Source organism: Dendrobates tinctorius, unplaced genomic scaffold (genome assembly GCF_039654945.1).
Source record: "Dendrobates tinctorius isolate UK_male_01 unplaced genomic scaffold, ASM3965494v1 ptg000068l, whole genome shotgun sequence".
Classification (NCBI taxonomy): domain Eukaryota; kingdom Metazoa; phylum Chordata; class Amphibia; order Anura; family Dendrobatidae; genus Dendrobates; species Dendrobates tinctorius.
Genome location: NW_027361736.1, coordinates 3,250,716 through 3,267,831, shown reverse-complemented (window position 1 = coordinate 3,267,831; position 17,116 = coordinate 3,250,716). Strand labels below are relative to the sequence as shown.

At 44.3% G+C, this 17,116-nt stretch overlaps 1 protein-coding gene across 3 annotated transcripts in view; it reads right to left on the bottom strand.

Moving 5' to 3' along the window:
* KAT6B (lysine acetyltransferase 6B) overlaps positions 1-17,116 on the bottom strand; it is a 695,781-nt gene that overhangs the window by 619,251 nt on the left and 59,414 nt on the right. For all 3 annotated transcript variants that reach the window (XM_073581049.1, XM_073581050.1, XM_073581048.1), the window contains one exon: positions 12,389-13,214. In XM_073581049.1, the coding sequence (XP_073437150.1) occupies positions 12,389-13,060 (672 nt within the window). In that variant the 5' untranslated portion in view covers positions 13,061-13,214. The remainder of the gene's footprint in view (positions 1-12,388; positions 13,215-17,116) is intronic.

The following is a 17,116-nucleotide window of genomic DNA, read 5'->3' as shown; positions in this document are numbered from 1 at the left end:
GCAAGTTGCAATTTGACCCCATTTACCCATGCATAGAGCAATTGTTAACCATGTGACTTGTGTTGCAGCCGGGATCACTTTGACGCACCAGCCAAAAGAGTATGTTGTTAGGCGTCAGATTTCTGTCGCTGCACAGCGAGAATCCCGAGCCTTACTTCCAGCGGTCTCCCATTCCTCTCCAGCCGCAGAGGAGGTTGCTCAGCAAACTCGTCGGTCCAGGCGCTCTGGCCAGACGAGCTCCGTGGGTTTGCTTGCTGCTGCTACCTCTGGCGCAGCTATGACAATACATGCTGCTCAGCAGCGAGATTCTCCAGGGACTAAGTCCCCATGTCGGGCCACTGAGCATGCCCGTGGAGTGATCTCCCATTGGAGATCGAAGGTCACGTGCTCAGGTCCTGCTCCTGTTCGGATTGGCCCATCCGAGAAGCCAGGAAGGTCCCGGACGCTCGCGGCTATAAAAGGTTTGCATGGCCGCTCGGCCATGCGCTAGGATAAGACTGTATTTACAGACTATGTGGAGTGAGTGACGTATGCACGTATGAATGTCTCTGGTGAATGACTCATTAAGAAACTCCTACCCTTGGTATGCATGTGTTGTGCAGCCTAGCCTGCTAGCGCCCAGGCTTAGGTAGGACAGAGATTGAGTCAGGCATCAGTCCTCACCAGGGACTCGGCACGCCTCAGTGCACGTGCTCCACTTCATAGCCAGCGTCTATAGCGGCGCTCGCGGCAGCGACGCCGCGCGTTCAGTGGGCCTAGAAGGACTCTAACCCCGTGTCCTTGGGGTAGAGTTCTGTGGCCGTACACTGTGCGCTCTATTGGCCGGGCTCTGTGAGCTAAACAGGCTCCGGCATTTACGTTCAGCGGTTGTGCGACTCTGTGCATTAACAGAGTTCGCACCTGTTCACATTGGGTGACGTAACCCACGTGTGACTGTTTTTACGCCGCTCTATTCTTCCGCCATTACTTAGCAGCAGTGTACCACCTCTGCACCGTGGACCCCGGGCTGTGAACGCACCTACTATTATTTTATAATTTGGTGCGTTCTGCCAGCCCTAACATTCGTATGTATTTATCCTGAACATGGCCGTTAACTGACGACATGTAAGCCGATCGCAGTACCTTATTAGTCTGTTTAGACAGGACAATTGCTCAGCATTATTATGGTTATCGAGTGATTAACAGCCTGTTTAGGCCAGGTTCATACTGCGTTAATGCAGTCCGTTCAACGCTATAGTATAACGCAATTGCGTTATGCTATACAGCTAGAGCAGATGCGGACCCTCGGACGCTGCAGAGTGACAGCCGATTATGGCATGCATTAGCGATGCGTTCATTAATGGAAGTGATTGGCGGCGTTAACGGATTGTGCTACATCGCGTTATGCCGCAGTATAACGCAATCCGTTAAACGGACTGTAATAACGCAGTATGAACCCAGCCTTACACTGGTTGATCATTGAAGAATTTCCTGATATTCGGTCAGTGTAAAAGCACTCCATCTCAGAGAAAGCGGCTATTTTCTCCTCCTGGACTGATCAGTCACTCAGTTCATACACAACTCGGACCCCTGCTCAATGTATAGCTAGGCATTTCAATCGGGTCACAATGATCATAGGATCTTCAAGATTAGGTACAAGGGACAGACACAAGGAAAAGTACTGACAAGCTAGAATCCTATCGGTCAAGTATCAGGTGTGCATAAGTCAATATAAAAAAAGGACATTTCTGTATAGAAATATACAGAGGTCAGCTAAACAATCTGAAGTCAAACTCAAACGCCGACATGATTTGTCCATATTATTCCAATAAATTAAATGCTTAACCCCTTCCTGACATCTGACGTACTATCCCGTCCATGGGACCCAGGCCCCTATGCCCATGGATGGGACAGTACGTCATAGCGATCAACGGCGCTCACGGGGCGAAGCACCGCTGATCGCGGCCGGGTGTCAGCTGATTATCACAGCTGACACCCGACACTATGTGTCAGGGGTGGTCACGGACCGCCCCTGGCACGTTAACCCCTGGCACACTGCGATCAAACACGATCACAGTGTACTTGGGGTTTAGGGAAGCATCGGCAGGAAGGGGGCTCCCTCCGTGCTTCCCTGAGACCCCCGCAGCAGCGCAATGTGCAGCGCTGCTGCGGGGGCCTCCTTCCCTGCAGGTCCCCGGATCCGATATGGCGGCGGGGACCTTCGGGGGCCTGCAGGGAGGCGGCTTCCTCACTGCGTGCAAAGCGCAGGCATGAGGAAGCCTTGTGCAGCGCCTGTGTCAGATCGCTGATGTGTCAGATCAGTGATCTGACACATGACAGTGATGTCCCCCCTGGGACAACGTAATAAAGTTAAAAAGAAAAAAAGTGTAAAAATAATTTTAAAAAAATCAATAAATTAAAAAAATTCCCTAATAAATTCATTTTTTGGAAATAAAAACAAAACAATAAAAGTACACATATTTAGTATCGCCGCGTCCATAACGAACCACCCTATAAAACTGTCCCATTAGTTAACCCCTTTAGCGAACCCCTTAAAAATAAAAAACAAAGCAAAAATAATGCTTTATTATCATACCGCCGAACAAAAAGTGCAATAACGCGCGATCAAAAAGACAGATATAAATAACCATGGTACCGCTGAAAACGTCATCTTGTCCCACAAAAAACGAGCCTCCACACAGTGTCATCAGCGAAAAAATAAAGTTATAGCTCGCAGAATAAAGCGATGCAAAAATAATTATTTTTTTATATAAAATTGTTTGCATTGCCTAAAAGCGCCAAAACATAAAAAAAGACATAAATGAGGTATCGCTCAATTTTACCGCACGAGGAACAGTGTAAACGCACCCCCCCAAAAGAAATTCTTGGAATGCTGTTTTTTGTTCATTCTGCGTCCCAAAAATCAGAATAAAAAGTGATCAAAAAATGTCACGTACCCATAAATGGTACCAATAAAAACGTCAACTCGTCCCGCAAAAAATAAGACCTCACATGACTCGGTGGATTAAAATATGGAAAAATTATAGCTCTCAAAATGTGGTGATGTAAAAACTATTTTTACAATAAAAAGCGTCTTTTAGCGTGCGACAGCTGCCAAACATAAAAACCCGCCATAAATAGTAAATCAAACCCCCCATTATCACCCCCTTAGTTAGGGAAAAAAAATAAAATAAAAAAAATGTATTTATTTCCATTTTCCTGTTAGGGCTGAGATTAGGGTTAGGGGTGTGTTGGGGTTAGGGTTGGAGTTAGAATTGGGGGAGTTCCACTGTTTGGGCACATCAGGTGCTCTCCAAACGCAACATGGCATCTGATCTCAATTCCAGCCAATTCTGCATTGAAAAAGTCAAATGGTGCTCCTTCCCTTCCAAGCTCTGCCATGTGCCCAAACAGTGTTTTACCCCCACATATGGGGTATCAGCCTACTCAGGACAAATTGCAAAACAACTTTTGGGGTTCAATTTCTCCTGTTGCCCTTGGGAAAATAAAAAAATTAGGGACTAAAAGATCATGTTTGTGGAAAAAATATGATTTTTTTATTTTCACGCCTTCAAACTTCTGTGAAGCCCTTGTGGTGACAACTTTGAACCCCCACATCTAGATAAGTTCCTTGGGGGGGTCTAGTTTCCAAAATGGGGTCACTTGTGGGGGGTTTCCACAGTTTAGGTACATCAGGGGCTCTCCAAAGGCAACATGACACCTGCAAACCATTCCATCAAAGTCTGCATTCCAAAACGTCACTACTTCCCTTCTGAGCCCCGACGTGTGCCCATACAGTAGTTTTCTCCCATATATGGGGTATCAGCGTACTCAGGACAAATTGGACAACTTTTAGGGTACAATTTCTCCTGTTACGGTGTGTGTACACTAGGGTGACCGGATCTCATATGGGGGGGGGGGAAATGTCAGAATCTTGTTTGTCTGGACCCCACAAAACGATTCCCCTTTCCAGATATTGAGAGAGCCAAAATTTGAGCTCGATCAAACGACGTTAACCCGTGCCGCTCGTCGCTGAAAGTTTGAAAAAATCCAAATTGAGGTATTTTAAGATTTAGGTATTTTGCATAGTCTGTTAGACTATAAAGAATGTGACAACAACATTGCAGAAATAGCCCTGACCAAATTTTCGAACCATTTGTGGTATTTGAATGCAGAGTTGGTGGGATTATCGTTTTTTGATCCCACCATTACAGACAATGAAAAGTTGTTAATGGCTAATAAATTGCTCAGTAGCACAGATGAACCATCAGAGCATGCTAACGTAGGTAGATGATCTGATCTACTCATCTACTCATGTAGATGAGTTGATAATTTTACATAGTTATCTAATCTATTCTAGAGCTTTTGTTAAAGTAGTTTTTGAAACATCAGAATATAATGCTCGGCATTTGCTTACAACTTGCAGGACATAATGCTTTTGTTCTTCATCTTTTGTCAGAAGGTCGTTAAAGTCGGTTACTTCCTACCTCTTTTAATTTTTCTTTCCTAACTTTTGGATTTACAACCCTAGCGTGCTCTGATGGTTCATCTGTGCTACTGAGCAATTTATTAGCCATTAACAGCTTTTCATTGTTTGTTTACATTTTTGTGGAAAAAATATGATTTTTTAATTGTACGGCTGTACGTTATAAACTTCTGTGAAGCCCTTGGGTGTTCAAAGTTCTCACAACATATCTAGATAAGTTCCTTGGGGGGGTCTAGTTTCCAAAATGGGGTCACTTGTGGGGGGTTTACACTGTTTAGGCACATCAGGGGCTCTCCAAACGTGTTGTCCGATCTGAATTCTAGCAAATTTTGCGTTGAAAAAGTCAAACGGCGCTCCTTCCCTTCTGAGCTCTGCCATGCGCCGAAACAGTGGTTCCCCCCCACATATCAAGTATCAGTGTATCAGTGTAATTCTGTGAAGCACCTGAAGGGTTAATAAACTTCTTGAATATGGTTTTGAGCACCTTGAGGGGTGCAGTTTTTAGAATGGTGTTACTTTTGGGTATTTTCTATAATATAGACCCCTCAAAGTGACTTCAAATGTGATGTGGTCTCTAAAAATAAAATGGTGTTGTAAAATGAGAAATTGATGGTCAACTTTTAACCCTTATAACTTCCTAACAAAAAAAAATTTTTGGCTCCCAAATTGTGTTGATGTAAAGTAAACATGTGGGAAATGTTACTTAAGTTTTTTGTGTGCCAATATCTCTGTGATTTAAGGGCATAAAAATGCAAAGCTGGAAAATTGCGCAATTTTCAAAATTTTCGCCAAATTTCTGTTTTTTTTTCACAAATAAACGCACATTATATCAATGAAACGTTACCGCTAACATGAAGTACAATACGTCACGAGAAAAACCATGTCAGAATCAGTGGGATCCATGGAAGCGTTCCAGAGTTATTACCTCATAAAGGGACAGTGGTCAGAATTGTAAAAATTGGCCCGGTCATGAACGTGCAAACCACCCTTGGGAGTAAAGGGGTTAAGGGTGTGTACCCACGTAAGCGTTTTTTTCACGTTTTTACCGGCAAAAACGCTTAAAAGAAGCATCCCATTCATTTTAATGAATTACGCACTTTTTGTGCATATTGATGCGTTTTTTTCCGCGAAAAAACGCATCGTGGTAAAAAACGCAGCATGCTCATTAATTTCACGGAAAAAATCCGCATTTCTAACTATATTCTATAAGCAGGAGGATGCTCCTGTAAAAAAACGCATAAAAAAGTGCAAAAAATGCACGTTTTTCCTGGGAAGGAGTCCGTTTTTTTCTGCATACGTGGGTACATAGCCTTATGGTTCGTGTGCTAAAACTTAAAGGGAACCTGTCAGCAGGGCTGTGCATAGTAACTTACACACACTGTCAGGTCGGCGCCGTTTTCTACTATATAATTGCCAATCGGCTGTCAAAGCTTCCTACGATTATGTTGCTTTCCCACAATCCACAGCGGCCGGAAGCTGTGACAGAGCCGACCGCCATATTGGAACACCCAAGCAGGGGTATCTACATCGGTGGCAGCGGTCGTAGTGGCCCGGAGTGCTTAGGGGCCCGATCGGGGAGCTGCAGCCGCTCATTGGCTGTGCAGCTCCATGGCTGCTCTGTGTGCACAGGACCTGTGATGAGGTCACAGGAGGGGAGGAGTCAGGGGTCACATGATCGGGGCCTGGTATGTGCAGGACTTTGCTGTGCTGGTTGTCATGGTGCTGGATGAGGGGAAGTTTGTGTGGGGTCAAGAGGAGAATACAGGGTGGATGTAGCAGAGCCGTGTGTGTACAAGGTGTACGGTACGTAACGGAGCCGCTTGTGTATGAAGTGTACGGAGCGCAGCCATGTGTGCGAGAAGTGTACTGAGCGCAGCCATGTGTGCGCGAAGTGTACTGAGCGCAGCCACGTATGCACGAAGTGTACTGAGCGGAGCTGCGTGCGTACCAGGTGTACGAGCGGAGCCGCGTGCGTACCAGGTGTACGAAGCGGAGCCGCATGCGTACCAGGTGTACGGAGCGGAGCCGCGTGCGTACCAGGTGTACGGAGCGGTGTCGCGTGCGTACCAGGTGTACGGAGCCGAGCCGCGTGCATACCAGGTGTACGGAGCGGAGCCACGTGCGTACCAGGTGTACGGAGCGGAGCCACGCGTGCACGAGGTGTACGGAGCGGATATGCCTGTATTTTGGCATGGGGGGCCCCATTTGAAAGTTTGCACTGGGGCCCATAACTTTGTAGTTACGCCACTGCACCCAAGTTATGGGTATTCCGATATGGCGGCCGGGATTCATATCACCCGCCCCGCTGGCTGAGCCAATGAGTGTTGTCACGTGGAATTTGAATCCCCCACCAAGCTGCACCCCTTGCCTCAGCCAACGAGAGGTGCGGGATTCAAATCTCATGCGGCACCGCTCATTGGTTCAGATCACTTACTTACATACTTACCTGACCAGGAGGAGCGTTGCCGCGGCGCTTCTCTTCTCACCGGAGACCGGGGCAGGAGTGTGGTGTCGGAATTGCACATGCGCATAGCACTATCTGCCTTCAGCAATATGGCGCCGGACAGCACGGTATGGGCAGCGCTCCAGCGCTCCTCCCCTGGCCTCCGACAGAACGGGACAGCGCTGGAGCACAGGGAAGAAAGGCGAGTATAGGCGGTAGCATGCATACCAGGATAGTGGGTGAGGGGACCATGCATATCAGGATTGGGGGGTGAGAGGTAGCATGCATATCAGGATTGGGGAGTGAGGACCATACATCCCAGGATAGGGGGGGTGAGGGAACCATGAATACCAGGATTGGGGGAGTGAAGGGACCATGCATCCCAGGATAGGGGGGTGAGGGGACCATGCATATCAGGATTGGGGGGGTGATAGGACCATGCTTATCAGGATAGGGGGGGTGAGAGGGTCATGCATACCAGGAAAGGGGGGTCAGGGGACCATGCATACCAGGATAGGGGGGTGAAAGGACCATGCATACCAGGATAGGGCGGTGAGAGGATGATGCATACCAGGATAGGGGGGTGAGAGGGCCATGCATACCAGGAAAGGGGGGTGAGAGGACCATGCATACCAGGATGGGGGGGTGAGAGGGCCATGCATACCAGGAAAGGGGGGCGAGAGGGCCATGCATACCAGGATAGGAAGGGTGAGAGGACCATGCATACCAGGATAGGAGGGGCGAGAGGGCCATGCATGCATTCAAGTCCCGCACGGCACCGGTCATTGGCTCGGCCGTTGGGGGATTTGAATCCCCCGCCAAAGCCGCGCGGCACCACCCATTGGCTCAGCCGGCGGGGCGGGGATTCAAATCTCACGCATGGCACCGCTCATTGGCTGGGCCGCCCGTTGGCGGATGTTCATTTCACCGCAATCCCGATGCAATAGCATCGGGCCTATTTCTAGCACTGAATAAAATAATACCTTGGTTGATGAAATCTGTCTTGTGGCTGTTTGTTAATTTATTATTTTCAGTTTTCTGGTAATGATATGCTTGTGTCCTAAGGCGGGTCTGGGGTATGTGTGCTCTGATTAGGCATTCATAATGCAGACTGACAGGTCACTGATCCCTCACTGACATGCCCCCTAGTTGAACATAATAAATACCTAACATACTGAATTAAAAAAAACAAAAAAACATTCTGCAGGGAGGTGCCGGCCATTGCACCTGCGCTGCAGCAAAATCACATGGTTACTGTGCACTTACCGTATATACTCGAGTATAGGCTGACCCGAGTATAAGCTGAGGCCCCTAATTTTGCCACGGAAAACTGGGTAAGCTTATTGACTCGAGTATAAGCCAGGTATACATTGTCCCTTCATCCCTGTCCTACTCTGTGTGGCTCTCCCCCCTCCCCGTATGCATGGCTCAGCTCCCCCGTCCCATCCTTCTATGTATGGCTCGGCTCCCTGTACTCCCCCATCCTCCTCCATGTTCCTCAGTGCACCCCCATCCTGTTCCGTGCTCACCAATCCTGCTCTGTGCCCCCCATCCTGCCCTGTGCTCCCCCCATCCTGCTCCTGGAGTCACTTCCATACTCAGGACCTCAATGAGCGGTATCACGTGACCGCTCAATGCAGAAGAAGCTGCCAGCTCTGGGACAACGGAAGATGCAGGGGACGTTCAGCGATTGCACAGGAGGGTGAGTATACTCCTGCTGCTTCTCCCCCTCTCCCGCTGGTTTCTGCACAATGACTCGTGTATAAGCCGAGGGGGCATTTTCAGCACAAAAAAAGTGCTGAAAATCTTGGCTCAATTAATTGAGCGAGGGAAAAAAAAGGCATTTTGCAAATGGTGCCTGCACAGTAGCACCTATTGGTTTGTATAGAGATCTGATAGGTGCTATTGCGCAGGCACCAGCAGCGCCATCTAGCTGGAGAAGAAAAAAAAAATGTCCTCCTCCAAGATGGTCTGCGCAGCAGCAGCTCTCTGAAATCGCCAACAGCTGCTATTGCACAAGCACAGGACCAGGTCTGAGACCCTTATGGATTGCACATTAGACCCCAAGAACTGTGCTGCCAATATTTTCTACTGAATCCCTCCTCCAGGCTGTGTGTGGCCTAAGAAAGGGGCAGTATGCTTTTAATAGCAAAGTACTGTAGTGCACTTCTTGGGGGCACAGTTGACGATCGATGGGGTTTCAGGAACCGGTCTGCCACTAAACTAAAGGCAACTCAAGTACCTGCCAAATATGAAAAACAAAAAAAGTTTGTAGTTACTGTAAGTAAGAAGTCATCCACTACTGCAACATCAACCACAATTGTCACACCAAAAACACTATTTGTGCACACATTTATAAACATATTTTTTTTTTTTTTATAACAAGGAAAGTTAGGGATACTTGGTGACTTTTGCTCACACAGCACAAATAATGCCTGTGGAACCCACTGCGATAGTAAAAAAAAAAAAAAAAAAAACCTGAATGCAAATGACTGCTAGCAATGGGCCACTCGGTGGTTGGCACTTCAATACTGTGTTCAAATCTCACAGGAGAGAATCTGCAAGGAGTTGGTATATTTTCCCTGTGTTTGTGTGGGTTTACTCCCACACTCCAAAGACATACTGATAGGGAATTTAGATTGTGAGCTCCAATGGGGACAGTTATAAATGTCAGTACAGCGCTGTGGAATAGGTGGCGAAATACGTACAAGAATATTAAATTGAGTTGAGCTCATTTATAGCTTTTTTTTTTACTTAGGTGTCCATTTTTTTTTCCATTGGCTGAATCAAGTCTTAAAAGCTTCATCTCTTCATCGTGTACCTGAAGGCGAGAAAAACTATATACTTGGCCTCTAGATGCCAAGAAAAGAAAATACAAATTGAAGGACCTTTTAACAGGGACTTGCTAAAAATAAGAAGTCCAAATCATGCAGACAAATCTCACATTCTGAACCACCATTTAGCCTTAAAAAAAAAAAACACCTAAGGCTATGTGCACACACTGCGGATTCACCTGCGGGTTTTTCCGTGCGGAACCGCAGGTAAAACCGCAGGTAAAGTGACCTGCGGTTTTCCCCTGCGGTTTCACACCTCTACTATGTTAAAGGTGTGAAACCGCAGCGGAATCCGCAGAAACAATTGACATGCTGCAGTTTATAAACCGCAGCAAAACCGCGCAGAAAAAAACGCAGCGTGAGCACAGCGGTTTTTAAAACCCATAGGGTTACATGGTACTGTACCATGTCTGCGGAACTGCCGCAGTTCCACAGGGCCAAAAACCGTAGTGTGTGCACATAGCCTAACGGATTAAGGGGATACAGAATGCTAGAATTATGAGAAAAGTTACAAACCTGGAAAAATACTGTCAACCCCAGCACAGAATCTTTTATGGTCTCTCAATTCCACCAAGTGCACCATATCCTTCTCTATTTCATTAAAAAAAAAAAAAAAAAAAAAAAAATTTGATGATCAGCACTAATTCACCACAAAAGCGTGAACCTACAGTTTTGTTGAATTGCAATAATAGGCCTGCAGCACATCCGCTTCAGTATCTGATCTCTCAGACAAAGAGGGCACTAAATCTAAACAACTTATGTGCGTTAATCATCAACAAGGTATTAAAGTCTCCATCTATTTACACAATTTCCTAAAGCTATTACAGTGGTTTTGTACATTTACAAATTATTTTTTATTTTTTAACATCAACCTATGTTAAAAATAATATAAATCAGCTGTACTCCCCTTCACCTGCTCCAGCACTGGCTCTCCGATGCTACTCCCCGTGGTAAGGTCATTATTACAGCACAAGTAATCGCCGCAGCCAATGACAGATCTGTCTGAATGACTCATTCTGTCTAAAATTGGCAAAGCCAATCAGCTTAGTGATTGGTACACCTTGTCATGGCTGATGGGCTCTCATGACTTGTTCAATGTGTCACGTTTCATCATTTTATAACAGGGATGGGGAACCTCAGGCCCCAGGGCCATTTACGGCCCTCGATGACCTTTTATCAGGCCCCCGGGCAGATTCTCAGGGACCGCATTCTTGGGCAGGGAGCTGTATTTTGATTGCCAAACTGAATTTCTTCTTGCTCTGTTAGCACACACACATGCAGTGTTCACTAATGAACAATGAAGGGCATGCAATGAAAGATTACGTCCTGACACCAGTGCCAGAGTCAGGATGTAATTTGTAGGCAGAGTTGTACGGCCCCCGAAGGATGGTATAAATATCCAAATGGCCCTTGGCAGAAAAAAAGATTCCCCACCACTGTTTTATAAGAATATTCTACTGTATATAGCAGTAATACAGTCCAAATTTCATAATTCAGTGTTTGCTTACATTTTACGACGGATGTGTGTATGAGTTATATAGATATCTATATGCTCACACATATACACAAACATACACACAGTCATAGTCAAAAGTGTTGGCACCCTTTTCAGAAAATGAAGTCTTTCTCCTAGATAATTACTGAAATTACACATGTTTATTATTTCCTTTGTGTATATTGGAACAAAACAAAGGGGAAAAAAAAAGGAGATTAGCTACAGTGCCATGAGTTCTAAACTTCTTGATTATACTGTGCAATGTGGACAAAGGAACATCAAGATCTCCGGAGATGGCATTGAAACCTTGAGATTGTTGACATTTTTCAACAATTTTGGTTCTCTAGTCTTCGGACAGTTCCCTTCTCCTCCTTCTGTGGCATGCACAGACACACAATGCAAAGACTGAGTCAATGTCTCCCCTTTTGTCTGGATTCAAGTGTGATTTTCATATTGCCCACACATATAAACCTGCCACAGGTGCATTTGAATGCGCACCACATGCTTAAAAACGTTTACCTCCCAATTTTGGAAAGGTGCGAACAATTTTGCCTGGACCATTTTTGGGGTTTTGTATGAAAATATGACCAATTTGCCTTTTCCTCTGTGTATATTAGAACACAAAACAAGAAAGGAAATACACACGTTTTGTTATACACGTTTATTTGCAATAATTTTCTGGGAGAAATGCTTCATTTTCTGGAACAATTTCAAGGGTGCCAACACTTTCGGCCAAGACTTTATATAGTTACTTACCTCCCAGACCGGTCATGTGTCTCCCAGTGGTGATGTGACATTTTTTGTGTCACTTGATTGCTGTGGCTGCTGATCGACTGCAGCCTTTCAGCACTCCGTCTGTGTGGAAGTCCGCTCTGGAGGGGTACGAATAGGTTTTTATTTTATGATGTGCAATTTAGCTGTCAAGCAGGACAACCCATTTAACAAGTGTCTATATCAGCTGCACAAGATTCACATATGATCATGGGACATATTTATCTAACACAACAATAAAGCAGATAAGACATGGAAGACTAAAATAGAATAGGTTTATTATCAGTCTGAACCAAATAACACAAACACGAGGCATCATGTTGTTGCCAGTGACCGTACTGTAACAAAGCTGGAAACAAGAGTTCTACCAGTCCACTTACCTGGTCCTTTTCATGAGGGAGAAGGCTAACTGGTGGAAGCAAGGAGGTCGAAAAACTGCAATATCCAGAAGAACCTTTTCCTCCCAGACCTTCATAGTTAATCCTATACTGTGGACCTTCTTTTAGCAGTCTTCCATTGTTAACAGCCTTTTTTGCTGCAAGACGCAATCGTCTTTGGAAGATGGGGTTCACAACAATTCCAGTCAAATCATTCTGTATACGCAAAAACTTCTCAATATTCTTCAGTGATGATCCATTAGACTCCTGTAGTCCTTTGATCGTCCTATGAAGGAGTTTATTCCAATCCACACTTCTCAAGTCGGCACTTACTGGCCGGGGCCCTATGTTTGGTTTAAGAAAATGGTCAAGTGTGGGGGTTGTAAGGCGTCCAGGGTTTTCTGGGTCCTTGTAGGAAGCCATGCCTTTGTTGAGAACTTTGAGGACTGACCCATCCTGAACACCAAGTTCCAGTTGCTCAAGGACACGTCTTCTATCAAGCCCATGAGAAACACACACAGCATGACAAATTCGTTCCTCTGATGGACGTTGTTTTTGACGTTTAACCTTTTGTATAGCCTCCAAAATCCACTCCGTATAAAGAGGGTTGGCAAGTTTTACCATGGCTAATAAGTTGTATCCAGAAGCCTGGTGCTGCCTATAGAGGTCATGCATGCACCACTGTGATCACCCAGCCCATAACCAAATGTATCCTAGGTTGTATTCGGCAACAGCTTATACACATCCATCTTCAGAGCAGAACCCCATCAGAATGGCACACATCAAAAGAACAGCTGGAACCCCGTAAATCCCCGTCATAAAACAAAATCTAAGGAAAAAGAGGAAACAGACTTCATTGAAATGATCAAAGGGACATATAAATGAAGGACAGGGAGATACAACTATAAGCTTTCTGTGAGAAAGGAGCTCAATTTTCAAAAGGTATTCAAGGATAACCCTGCAACGGGATAAATACTGTCAAAATTAGGAGCCACCAAGCAACTTGAACCAAGAATTATGCAGCAAACCATGCATAATGCAGTCACATATGATTTATCTTGTACTGTTCCAATAGTTGCCTAACACAGCTCCAGTAAGACTGAACCAGTATGGGGTTTGATGGATGTCCAGTATTGTGTATGGAGTTTTACCAGGCTAACATAGCATCAGCGGCTCTGCCCAGAACCTCGGGCCCAGATAAGCACAGAATCTGACCGATGCATAGCTTATTACAAGAGGCGACCATAATGTGCATCAATCTCCAGATGGAATCCAGAAGGTATCTATCCATTCGCTAACAACAAAAATATACAATTTCTTAAAATGTATTTATTTACATAAAGTTAAAAAAATGCACTTTAGGCTAGGACTACATATAGACAGGTGACCACACAGTTCTTTTGGACAGCAGCTGTAGCTTGGTTCTAAGGCTATGGTCACATGTTAAGTTTTTTTTCTGCAGGCAAACCCAAAAGATGGCAGTAAAGAAGCTGCTTACAAAAAGCAGGTTTTGCTACTTTTTTTTAGGATCCCAAAGTTCAGCTTTACTTCTACCACAGAAGCATGAACACAGGTCACCAATGTAAGACATACAGTATGTGAAACCATAAAACTGTTTTTTTCTTTTTTTTAAAGGGCAATTTGACCAAATTATTTAGTGAAGATTTTTATGTCTCAAAAAAAATAGTGACTATTCTGGACAAAAAAAAAAAGTTTACAGTACATCAGTTCATGAAACAATACACAATTACAAATATAACAGTGGGGGAGGTGAATTGATAGGGAATAGTTTACCTAAGACATTGACAAAGAATTGAGTTTGTAAGACATTGTTAACTTTCACACTTTGGTCAGCCACAGGCAAGGTTCAATTTCACACCTTGGTCGCCAATGTTTACATTGCACAGATCATTAATTTAATTAAACTGTACAAATTCCAAGAACCATGCTAAAGTGAGGAGAGCAAGACATTATGTTTTAAACTTAGGGGGTGGGAATACAAATAAATAGGTTTCACGTTTTTTTTTTTTCAGTGTCTATTTAGGCAAATTTTCAGCCACATTTCACAGTACCAACAAATAAAAACGAATGCATGGGCCATGCACATACAGTGAACAAATGTATAGTACAAGTTATTTTTATATGGTTTCAATCAGTTTAATATAATATACACTGAGATGAGTAAGCAAAAGGTCACTGAAACTTACTTAAGATAAAGGAATGTAAATTACTGGTCATTTGTTTATCCATCAACAAAGGACCATTGATATTCAAGGCAACTACCTTAATTAGATTGGGTGTGTTAACTTTCCCCATGGATGTTATCTTGTGCTCCGAAGCCCCTCCTCCAGCTTGCTGTATTTCTGCCATGTGGCACACGAGGCCCCCTCTAGCTTCCTGTATTATATACTGGTTAAAACAGGTATTGAGGGGATGTGTTTATAGCCAATGGACAATAGACTTGTGACATCATTCCCCATATGGTGGGGCTGGACACACCTTTTAGCTGGACATTTTAAAAGAACTAGGACACATGTTCTCTCGCTCTCTTGGCTCCTGGAGGATGACTGGTCGACGTCTATCTGAATAATGTAATATATGAATAATGCTTGTTTATGATTAATGCATATGCATTTATAGTTTTATACTGTTTATTATTTGATCTTATCACTTATTAAGTAAATCAATTTAGTAAATTCGATTCTTGTGTGAGCATTTTCTTATTCATCACAATCCATTGGAACCCTTACAATTCAAATTGGTGTCAGAAGTGGGATTGTTTTGAATAAAAATGTTTGCAAAATTGAATAAGTTTGTTAAGAGTAGGAAAGCAGTTGAGAGTAGTGTCAGATCTTTGCCAGAATGGGTGTTACCAGGAAAGTGGACGACAATGGCACAGGAATGTAACAAATATATGGAGGGACAGCGGTTATCAAATCCTCAGGATGTGGCTGGCAAATTTGATCTCTCAAGGTATGATGCAAAAGAGCAGAAAGGTGCAGCAGCCGTTGGATGGATCTGTGTGCAAGTGTCCCAAAGATTACAGGAGGAGATAGACAATTTGCGTTTAGAGCTGCATACAGTTTTAGAGCAAAGGATTAGCTTGCAATCAGCCTTGAGACCAAATGAAATAGCATGACAATATGCAAAGGAATTTTGAAGCTTATGTAATGAAAAATATGAATAAGAATAGGCGCAGGAGGAGACAGCGGCCAGTGTCAGATATTTGTACTGCACAGATTAAAACCATGATTGCACGTGAGAAATGGTCAGATTTGCTAGAATGGGATGGCTGTGAGACAGATGAGGAAGAAAAGCAAGCCAGACCGATTGTGACTACTAAGACTAGGAGAGTAGTCACACAGCGTAGTGGAGATAGGATGGATGCAGGAAACGCAGCTACAGGAGCAGAAGCTTCAATGACCGAAGAAACTAGGAATTATACAGCCGGAGAATTATCAGAATTAGCTACCAGGTACAGGCAGCAAGCAGGAGAACCTTTGTTAGCATGGATTCTCAGATTATGGGATCAGGGAGCCGATACTATAATCTTGAACCGTCTTGAGGCAGTAGGACTTTGTAGTATTTGTATTGATCCTATGGTGCGTCTAAAAATCAGACGTGCAAGGGACACTACAGAGACTTTCTCTTTGCTGCATTTGGTGAGGCATTCTGTGGCACAAGTGTATGACTCTCCCATGGAATTAATACCACAGACACGATGGGAGACTCTTGCAGATGGAGTTCAGAGATTGAGAGAAATCGCAGGTATAGGTGGCATAACTCGCCAGATCTGAATGATCATTTTGCTGTTGTTGAGGATTGGAAGGGACCAGATGCTGCAATATTGACAGTATTGATGAAGAATAAGTTCATAGAAGGTGCCCCAGCGTCATACAAAGCCCCATTGTTCACTATGTTCAGCGCACTTATGGGAAATTCCACTAATGTCTACACAGCATGCAATTTAATCTCCCAGCTATCTGCTCTAGAGAGAGCAAAAGTATCAAAAAATAGTACAGTAAAGAGAGTAGATCAAGAAAGGAGAAAAGATGATACTCAAATTAGAGCAGGAAGGAGTTGTTTTGTGACCTGATAGCTAGTGGAGTTCCATTCCAGGATATAGATGGGATCTCTACAAGTGACCTGTTGAGGAGATGGCAAGATCTAAGGAGAAAAGGTAAATTGCAACTCGCCAGACCCAAGAGGGTGGCGACAAATGAGATAGGGGGTTGGAAAGATAGAGGTGGGACACCTGATGGAGGCATGCAAAGCCCCCACTGTAACCGCCCCTTGCACTCTTCCAATACCATGGCATACTACACCCCCTGCCAAGATTCCCTCATGGACTAATTATAAAAGTTCTTGAATATCCCTGAAAATTGTTGTTTGACCAGTTTTGCCATTTTTTGATGTCTAATGATATTTGTTTTCATTCTAGAGTTTCTTAGAGAAATATTCCTGTGAGCATACTATGAAGTATGCACTGGCTGATATACAGTATGATGAATTGGGTTTGTTCTTGGTGATGCATAAATGTCCATTCCTCACCTGAGGGTTTGTAATAGACCTTGATGTTTTAAAAGGCAAAAGACCACAGCAGATATAAGATGATTCTGTATGTGGGAGCCATGAGAGAAACATACAAAGCAAAGAGGGAGTAACAGTACAGACAATGAATTTAAGACTGACCTAAAGTTAGATGACTGATAATATACTGGGGGGTTGACA